Source organism: Psammomys obesus, unplaced genomic scaffold, assembly GCF_907164565.1.
Source record: "Psammomys obesus unplaced genomic scaffold, mPsaObe1.curated_primary_1811, whole genome shotgun sequence".
Classification (NCBI taxonomy): Eukaryota; Metazoa; Chordata; class Mammalia; order Rodentia; family Muridae; genus Psammomys; species Psammomys obesus.
In genome coordinates, this window is record NW_026596057.1 from 23,072,700 (window position 1) to 23,083,331 (window position 10,632).

Consider the following 10,632-nt stretch of genomic DNA (forward strand, 5'->3'; position numbering starts at 1 on the left):
CAAAAACGAATGAGTGTATTGGTGGATTGAAAGGGAGGAAATGTTAAGTGAAAATTATATAATTAAATTAAAATCTCAAAAACTACAAGAAATCATTGTAAAGAATATGGCAAATGAGCTGAGCTACTACTGTGATGGCTATGTCAAGTAGATTGATTGTAACACAAATTTTACCCATCATAGCTGACTTCCATTTTAAGCACATTAGCACTGAGCTATATCCCAAATGTTTTGTGATTTATTTTTACTTTAGGATAATAAGAGTGTCTTTCTAAATTGATCATATGCTGTAATAATTTTAGGCCTTGAATTTATAATCTTCATGTTTCAACGTTTTGGATAACAAGGATTTTGTGTCTAGCTTTATTTTCTCACTCTTAAAATTCATTAAGTATACAAAGTAAAATTAATAGTAAGCAAATAATTTTACTTTCAAAATATAAATAATTCTTAACAGTGATTTTCAAGTTTAATTTTATAAGTGGATTCAAATATTAAATATATATATATATACATATACATATACATACAAACACACATATATGGCATTCTTCTTGTTCTTTCCGTAAAAAAAACAGATGGAATCAAGTTAAGAAAGGATGAATTTATTTAGGCTTACAGTTTGATAGGGCAGTCTATCTTTGCAATGATATCAAGGTGAAAGGAGCTTGGAAAATTGACTGTATGTAATCTTCAATTAAGAAGTAGAGAGTAAAGAAATCTGGCCCAGAGGCTGTGTGTTTCTTTTTTTGTTATTCAGACTGTGATTAACCCCATCCTGTGGAATGGCACCTGTCTTATTTAAAGTTAGTATTTTATCCTCAATGAACTAATTTAGATAATCCAGCACAGGAGCATGCACACACACACACACACACACACACACAGAGAGAGAGAGAGAGAGAGAGAGAGAAGCAGAGAGAGAGAGAGAGAGAGAGAGAGAGACCTACAGAAATAGACACACACAGACATGCAAAGATATACACATATTTGTTAGGTTCTAAATCCCACAGATTTGAGAGAGTCTTTCAGTCATAAGGATGTGTAACTTGGAAGAAGATGTAGAGAGGGAACTGGGTGGGAGAGGTAGGCAGAAGGGAATGAGGATGAGGACCAGCTGCAGAAAAGCAGGTGTGGGAGGCAGTAGGCCTGGGAGAGTGATGGGAAGCCGATGGCTGGGGATCACTGGGACAAGCTGGAGACCTGTGACAGTGCAGGTAGGTTCCTAGAAGGATATGGAGTAACTAGCTGAGACTGTTTGCAGCAGGTGATATGGAGACAGAAGGGGTTCATCTCCTCATAGCCAGGGAAGACTTCCAATGGAGGAAGGGTAAACCAACCCACCCACAAAACTTTACCCAAAATTTACCCTGCCTACCAGATGGACTGGGATAAAGTTAAAGGAGAATTTGTGGAAATGGCCAACCGATGACTGGCCCAACCTGAGACACGACCCATGGGAGAGAGCCAACCTCTGATACTAGTAATGATAACGTGCTATGCTTGCAGACAGGAGCTAAGGTAACTGTCCTCTGAGAGGCTCCACACGCAGTGGATAAAAACAAGTGCTGAGACTCACAGCTAGATTTTAGACGAAGATCTGGGAATCTGGTGGTAAAGTCAGAAGGATAGAAGGATCTGAAGGGAACAAGAACTCCACAAGAAGACCAGCAGAGTCAACTAATCTAGGCCCATGGGTGCTCACAGAGAATGAACCACCTTTTAGTGGATGGCATTCCCCTTGCTAGGCAGCCTTGTCTAGCATCAATGGAAGAGGACATGCTTAGTTATGATGCAACATGAAATGGCAGGACAGGATGGCATGAGGTGGGAATGGAGAAAGATGGGGGACTCCCTTCTCTGTGAAGAAGGAAAGGGAAAAAAATGTAAATATGTATGTATGTATTGGTATGTAAAATAAATAAATAATAAAATAAGTTAGAGGGAAAAAAGAATGCAATGCATGTGCAACCTTTCTCAACTATAGCTGTGGCACAGCCATATTTAATGAAAACAGCTAAAGTCGAAAGCCAGCACAGCTGCTTCACAAAGATACACAAAGCTGATCCAAGTGATACAATCACTGTAGTACAGTCTCCCACTACTTTGGTCTAGATCTCTACAAGTTGCCTGCTTGGCAGAATTTTATTATTTATATAACTTGAGGATATTGGATTGATGAAAATTTTCTTATGAATCATTTTTTTATTTCTCCCAGGAATATTGTTTCTAAGCTTTCCCAGGTGTGTCCTGACTGTACTATCCTCCCTGCTTTTAGGGAGATATTACCTGACCCTACTTAAAGTTCTTCCTTATGCTCTGGTGGTTCTGACTCACATAATATGCCAGAGACATCTTTATGAAGCTCTGACTGGAAGATAATGTTGGAACATCTGCCTCTGCACTTACTAAGAAACAAAATAATCAAAACAAAGTAAATGTTAAAAGGTAAACAATATTCTGTAGGCTAGAGAAGTTGGCAGTAGATCATATTAAAAGCCTCTTCCCACTACAGATGAACAGAGAATGTCGTGGATAAATGATTAAAGACAAAATATTAAGGCCTCCCTTTCTTAGAAAAGTGAACTCATAGAGGGCCACTATTCTATGACAAAGGTACAAATGAATACCAAGATTAGATATATAAATCCCATAAATATATAAACATAAACATGAATTTATGGCAGAAAATGAATATTAACTGCAGCAACTTTGGCCTCAAGACCTTTTCTGGACCTAATGACAATTCTCACTCTGACTATTAAAAGTTGATAATACACTGCTTAGGATATGACAAGCTGCCCAGGCTGACTGGAGATTTTCTTTCTATGTAGTACCCTTGAAACGGCAAGAACTACCAGCCTGAGACCAGGGTGTCATGATTTGGCAAAATATGCCCTTGAGACTGGAATATTGCTAAAAGTTGGGTTGTACCTCTGATGTGGGAAAATGACTGTAAAGGATCATTCTGCTCTCCTATGATTTACAAACGACAAACTAATGATCAAGCAAATTAACACACATGCCTTGGAATAAAAAATGATATCTATGTTTTGGGACAACGTGAATCTATCCCTGCCTACTAGGTTTTGTATTTAACAAGCACCCAGAGTGCCAGTTGGCCAGGATGGAAAACTCCTCTCAAGCCCTGTCCCTAATTCAGTCCTTCCTGGTCTTTCTTGCATCTACCCTTCTTCAGTCCCTGACCTCTTCTGGGGCTGATCCCTCATGTACTTGCATAACTCTAAATTTGAAAGAAACACGAATAACCCTTTTGAAGTGAGTTAACCTTGGCATACAATGTGTGAGTTTCTGCATTTTAACATATAAATACTAAAAATAAAAAATTTCAGATTTTTTATTAGAGTAACTACTGTTCTGTCATAGCATATAGCACACTATGGAAGAGCAAGACATCAGATATTTCAATAAAATAACAATTATACTATTCTAAAACAATTAATTAAATTCTACCAAATAATTCAATTTTAATGACTGAATAATTTTTAAACTTAATGTAACAAAACATTAACCACAATGCATATGTATAATCAAAATTAGTTTTTCATTCAAATATCTCCCCAGATAAATTTTATTTTTATTTTCTCTTTAATGACCCTCTTAAAACTTCTAACTTTATCAGGCTATTTCAAAATAAAGACTGTAGTAGTGAAATTATATGTCAGTTAACTCAGTTGACTTGAGCTCTTAAAAAGTAATAGCCGATTTTAGATATTTATTTCACAGTACAATGAATGATTTATTGAGGAATACCATTATGTCAATGCATTAATCACACTTATATAGGATAATATGGAGCTCCACAGCAGCTTGAGCCTCTGCTTTGGAATTTACAGTTGCATTAATGAGCTACTGCTCACATTTACTTTCATAATTATAGGAGATAAACACAACAAATTGCTGTATTTCATTTTCTAGAATGCAGATCATAGTTAGCACTAATTGCTCAATTCCTTTGTGTTTTTCAAAATTCACATGAATAAAGTTGGCATGATTGTGAAGATTTAATTGTATTTTTGTTGACGTCTGATCATATCATTTGTGCTTATTTTTAGCAGTGCTTTGCCTTTTAAATTATGAGAATTGAGAAGAAAAAGCATTCAACATTTATTGAAGAAAAAAATGCCCAATACATTGTACTTCAAAAACACACACATTAATAAAACAAAGAAACTTTGCATTTTGTTATTCTAATATCAGCTTTATATAAAAAATATAAATACATTTACATATAAATATAATATATATGTAACTAATATAATGTATAATATATAAAAGGAATGAATAGAAACTGGGGATTTAATGTAGAAATTAAATTTAATTTTAACACAGTATAAAAACTCTCTGTATTCAATTATTTACTTCACCCCTGGATAATTGTTGGAGTGTCTTCTGTAAAGTAGCTCTGTGCCATTTTTATTTGTATTTAAATGCACTTCAGCATCCAAACATCTCATTACTTCCTTTGTCCGTGTTTACCATGTGTACTGTGCCATTTATACATTGTTTAATATATGTATCATTATACACAAGCATGTGTGACTTACTGTTTTATCCACACAGGGCCGTTTTTAGAATGTTTGCACTTAAAGAAGTCTGTGGACCCGAGGCTGATAGGAACATATATCAGGTGGGCTTCATTGCAGCTTTAAGACAGCACAGTGACATAAAACCTTCAGAGTAACCCAGAATGCGGCTATCATACTTCAGACATAACCAGACACTTAAAAATTACACGTTCCTCTAAAAATCAATAGCTTTGAGGACAAAATTAAGGTCAGAGAGATGAAGTTGCCTCCATGTAAGTCCTTGTGTCTGGCACTTGAAAAAATTTTGTGCCAGAAATCATACCTGTTTTTGTGAGCTAGCACATGTATTATTTCCATTTTTATAAATTTTTGTTTCACTGTATTCTTCTTCTTTTCCTCATTATTTTATTGTTATTACTACTATTATTATAATTATTACTATAGTTTATTAACTTTTATCTGGCTGTAGCCCCCTCCCTAATCTACTCCAGGTCCCCTGCTTCCTCCTTCTTCCTCCCCTATTCTTCTCCCCTAGTTTACTGATAAGGAAAATCCTCCTCCACTATCTGATCCTACCCTATCAGGTCTGATCAGGACTGTCTGGATCCTCTTTCTCTGCAGTCTAGTAAGGCCACCTCACCAGGGGAAGTTGATCAAAAAGCAGGCAACCACAGTCATGCATGTGACTGGCCCTGTTCCCCTTACTATGTCACCCGCATGGAGACTGACTTGCCCATGGGCTACATCTTAGAAGAAGGATCTAGGTCTTGTCCATGCATGGTCTTTTGCTGATTCATCATTCTCAGCAGGCCCTCTTGATCCCAAGTTTTTTGGCCCTGCTGGTCTCATAGTGTAGCTCATGTCCTCTCCAGGTCTTTTTTTTTTTTTAATTAAAAATTTTTACTTTTTTCTTAACAGTTTATTCATTATATATCCTGATTAAAGCCCATCCATCACCTTCCCCAAGTTTCACCAATTTTTACTTTTTTCTTAACAGTTTATTCATTATATATTCTGATTAAAGCCCATCCATCACCTTCCCCAAGTTTCACCATTCCTCCTTCTTTCCCCCATCTCCTTCCCCTATTCCACTGAAAGTGGAAAGTCTCCACCATTGCCATCTGCCCATACCTTGTTAAGTCTCATCAGGACTGTCTGGATCCTCTTCCTCTGTGGCCTGGTAAGGCTGCATCACCAGGGCCAAGTGATCAAAGAACAGTCACTGAGTTCATGACAGAGGCAGCCCCTGCTCCCCTCACTCAGAGACCCACATGGAAACTGTGCTGCCAATGGCCACATCTGAGCAGGACCCCTCCATACATGGTCCTCAGATGGTGCATTAGTCTCCGCAGGACCCTCTGAACTCAAATCTTTTAGTTTTGTTGGTCTTCTTATGTTCATAACAGCTTTATTTGTAACAGGAAGAACCTGGAAACAACCTAGATGTCCCTCAACTGAGGAATGGATGCAGAAATTGTGGTACACCTACATAATGGAATACTACTCAGCTATTTAAAACAGAGAAATCATGAAATTTGCAGGTAAATGGTGGGAACTAGAAGAGATCATCCTGAGTAAATTAATCCAGAAGCAGAAAGACACACACAGTATATAATCACTTACATGTGGATATTAGCCATATAATATAGGGTAAACATACTAAAATCTAAAGCCCTAAAGATGCTAAAACAACAGGGAGGACCATAGCAAAGAACCTTAATTCTCATTCAGAAGGGTAAACAGGATAAGTAATGAAAGTAGGATAAGACAAGGAACAGGACTGGAGCCTTTCACAGAGGACTTCTGAAAGTCTCTACCAACCAGGGTATTGAAGTATATACTAAGACTCATAGCCAAACTTTGGACAAAGTGCAGGAACCTTTGTGAAAGAAGAGGGAGATAGGAAGACCTGGAGAGGACAGGAGTTCCACACGGAGAACAAAGGGGCCAAAATACCTGTGTCCAGTGGAGCCAGAGAATGATACTCCAAACAAGGTTCATGTATGAAGAGGACCTAGGTCCCCTGCTCAGAGGCAGCCCATAGGCTGCTCAGTTTCGAAGTGGGTTCACTAGTAAGCGGTACAGAGTCTGTCTCTGACATGAGCTCAGTGCCAGGCTCTTTGATCACCTCCCCCTCGGGGGGTGGTACAGATTTTCCAGGCCACAGAGGAAGATGATGTACTCAGCCATGATGACACCTGATAAGCTAGGGTCAGATAGAAGGGAAGGAAGTCCTCCCATATCAGGGGTAACGGGGAGGGGAGGAGGATGTGTGTGGGGGGGATAGTGGGTGGGTCTGGAAGGAGATGAAGGAGGTGGCTGCAGCTGGGATACAAAATGAATAAATCTAAATAAATAATCAAAGGAATAAAGAAATGTCTGGCGTAGGAATATATATACATATGTGTGTATACATGCTTTCAGTGATATTCTTTTGTGTGAGAAAAAGTCTTTTGACAAATATTTATTAAATTTAGTCTTCAGATGTGAGTGAATATTTTTTACTTATAAGTACTAAAACCTTGGCTTTATAATTCTACTTTTAGTGAAACAAAATCAATAACTATATAATAAACCTATAACCATGATTTCTCTATTAAAAAATATAGGTTGACATAGAGTTTTTATTATTTAAATTGACCTCTGAGAAAGTCTAGTCCTTTTCAGCATCATCAAGTAAATTATCTAACAATATCCTACCTTGAAGCTTCTCTACATTAAAATATCTGAAATTGCATTAGTTACGTATTTATTGTTACAACTTAAATATTTATTTTATGCTCAGTTCCTCTGTGCAAGCTGCACATTTATAAGCTGACTGCTACATTGTAAATTATATCTCATAAAACATAAATTATTTATATAGTGCTTTATAATTTACATATACAGAAAAATTCTCAACTCCTTGTACTAGAGACACTAAACATAAACATGTTAGAACATTCCATATTGTTCAAGAATCCTTCTGCTAAACATTTCAATATTTTCCAATATTATCTTTAATACATGTGCTTGCGTGTTTGTATGTGCCTGTGCGTGTGCATCTGTGCATGTCTGAGTGTACATATGCTTGCTTTTCTCCAAATATCAAAGCGAGAACCCTACAACTTACAGGCAAAAGGACATGCGCATATTCATTTTAATGTAATAAAACAGTGAATGTTATACTTGATGTTTGCTGCTCGTACTGAGTATGAAATGTGAGGTAGGAGATGACAAAATATTCTTTAGTTATTTTGTTATAGGAATTTCATTCAAGAAATTACTATGCCTATTCCCCATTTAGTTATTAAAATACACTTCACATTTTCCAAACACAATAACATGATTATTCTAAAATTCTGTAGAAGTATTATTAAAAAAATGTTGTTTCAGTACCCCATCCTTCCAAACCCTATTCTTTATCTTTTATTTTTTATTTCCTTTGATAATTTTACCTACATCATTTGTCGCTGTATCAGTTTTGATAGTCAACCTTACTATGTACAAAGTCAAATGCCTTTAGTGAGTAGAAAGTATTGCTCCATTAATTCCACATTATGGTATACATTGTCTTTCAGAACTTGTATATTATAACTCTAGTTTTTAAACCTTTAAAAGGAAATCTCTATTTTTTCTGTGAATCACTTGTATCAAAATAATACATCTTCCTGTAATTTAAAAGCATAACATAAGAAATAATTGTAAAGACAATATACATGAATTTAAGGTTAATCTTACATAAACCATTCCAAAGAGTCACACATACAAGAAGAACTTCAAAATGCAAGTAAAGTTTAATTACATTTGGTTACAAAAAAAATTTAAAATACTACTTATCAATTGATAATACTGCATCAGGATGCATATGATTTTACATTATAATTAACAGCAATTGAAAAAGCAAAACATATTTTAAGCATAATAATGCAAATAACTGGTCATCAAAATATCCAGAAAGATATTATAAAAATGAGATAAACGAAGGGAAAATACAATGTTTTAGTAATTTCATGCTTACCTTGATGGCAGTGGATGCAATTTGGATATGGTGAAGTCTGCGAAGGGTGCTGTCCCTGTCAATGAAATAGGAAGCAGCCAACTGATGTAAGGTCTCCAAAGTGACAGATGAACTATTGGTGCTGGTTTCACTTCCGTCAGAGCGTTTGCTCAACTTCCGCTTGTCCACAAAAATTGTGAGTGACTCCTCTCCTGTATTAATGATATAAAATGATTATGTTTCCCAGTTAAAATGAGTTTTATACATATCTCCAGGAAAGAATGCCTATGAATTGCTGTGAAGAAACGATTAGTAAAAAATAGAAAACTTAATGAAGATTTTAAAGTTTCTTATTGTTTTCTTTTACAAGTACTTATAAGTTTCACAGTTATTGCAGGCTTTTGATGTATGTTTGGCAAACTTTAAATATTGAAATAATAAAAGACAATTTCATTAAACTAATTGACCGTTTCATGTAGTATAACTGAGTTAACACATGTAGACCACAAAGAAAAGTATGATAAAATACTAAGTAAAGTTTTGAAACACAGTATTTTACAATGGGAACAGTATACCAGGAAAGAAACAATAAAATATAATTAGTATTGTTATACACTTAGAATGAACAGCATCTCTGTTTTATTCATGTGTATACAAATTAGTAACACATTCGTAAGTTCCCTTCCTGTTATGTATTAAAGGTACATGAATAAGCCCCATGTAAATCACCAAGCTCAATGAAGTTGTACAACCTGATAGTGGACAGTGGACTCTGAGACAAGACTTAGAGAGAGTTACAGGGAGGCCCAGTTTTCCAAAGATTAAATGCTAATGAACAACTCCCACATTATCTAAGTTAGACATGAAGAACTTTTTTTTTTCCTTTTCAGACTTGCAATATTGAACATAATTGCCAAACCCGCTGTATGTCTGTCTCTTATGAACCCATCTGTTCTGGTGGCACTGTGCCCACCTGCAAACTGGCTATGCTTAGAAAAGGTAAAAAAAGATCATCCACAAGAGCAGTATGTCTCTTCTCTCCTTCTGAAAAATTGATGAATATTTTATAATACCATAGTTCATGAGATCATCTAATGATTGAGCCAATAGACATCTGTATTACAGCAGCTCAATTTAATTCATATTATAGCAAGGTGTTAACATAATCTATTTATGAAAATTATGTGGTGGAAATGATTTAAAATATTTTAACATTATTATTATCAATACTATTATTATTAGTAGTAGTAATAGTAGTAGTATTAATTCACTTTATATCCTGGCTGTAGCCCCCTTACTAATTTCCTCGCAGTCACACCCTCCCTCTCTCTTCTCCTCCTAAAATAATTTTTGAGACTACAATATGATTAAGTCATTTCCCCCATCTCTGAAAACCTAAGGAAATGTTTACTATAATATTTTGGTATAGTAAACTGTGTAGGCACTGTTGTAATTTTCCAGGAGGTCTTCATGATACCACAGTTTAAAGGACAGTGCTCTGACAGCGCACAGAGAATGGGTTATACTGATAAACATATGTAATGTGCTGCAGGGAATTGTATATTATTCTGAAACTAAACGAATGATGACCAAAAAATGCTTATACAAAATAAGACACTAATAATAAGAGTAGTTTACAATGGGTTCTAAAGTGTTAGAAATTTAGATATGTCTCAAAGAAGCTACTTTCAAAAGCATAATTAGCAAATGTACTAACTAGTCAACATATTTTTTTTTTTCCCGAGGGAAGAATAACATCCGTGGAAAATTGACACAGTAAATCTAAAATAAATGAAAACTAAAAATAATAAAATTACCTATTTTATTATATGGTTTAATCATGAGCTTTTTTTTTTCTTTTTTTTTTATTTTTCTTTTTAGTTACATTTTGTTAACTCTGTGTCCCAGCTGTATCCCGCTCCCTCATTCCCTCCCCAACCCCACACTCCCTCCCTGGTCTCCTCCCTGCCCCTTTCCAAGTCCACTGATAGGGGAGGACCTCCTCCCCTTTCATCTGACCCTGTTTTATCAGGTATCTTCAGGGCTGGCTGCAAAGTCCTCCTCTGTGGCCTAACAGACTGCTCCTCCCCGGGGGGGGGGGGG

General features: G+C 35.9%; 1 protein-coding gene across 3 annotated transcripts in view; it reads right to left on the reverse strand.

The window, feature by feature from the left end:
• Brinp3 (BMP/retinoic acid inducible neural specific 3) overlaps positions 1-10,632 on the reverse strand; it is a 478,387-nt gene that overhangs the window by 230,318 nt on the left and 237,437 nt on the right. For all 3 annotated transcript variants that reach the window (XM_055624685.1, XM_055624684.1, XM_055624686.1), the window contains exon 4: positions 8,551-8,741. In XM_055624685.1, the coding sequence (XP_055480660.1) occupies positions 8,551-8,741 (191 nt within the window). The remainder of the gene's footprint in view (positions 1-8,550; positions 8,742-10,632) is intronic.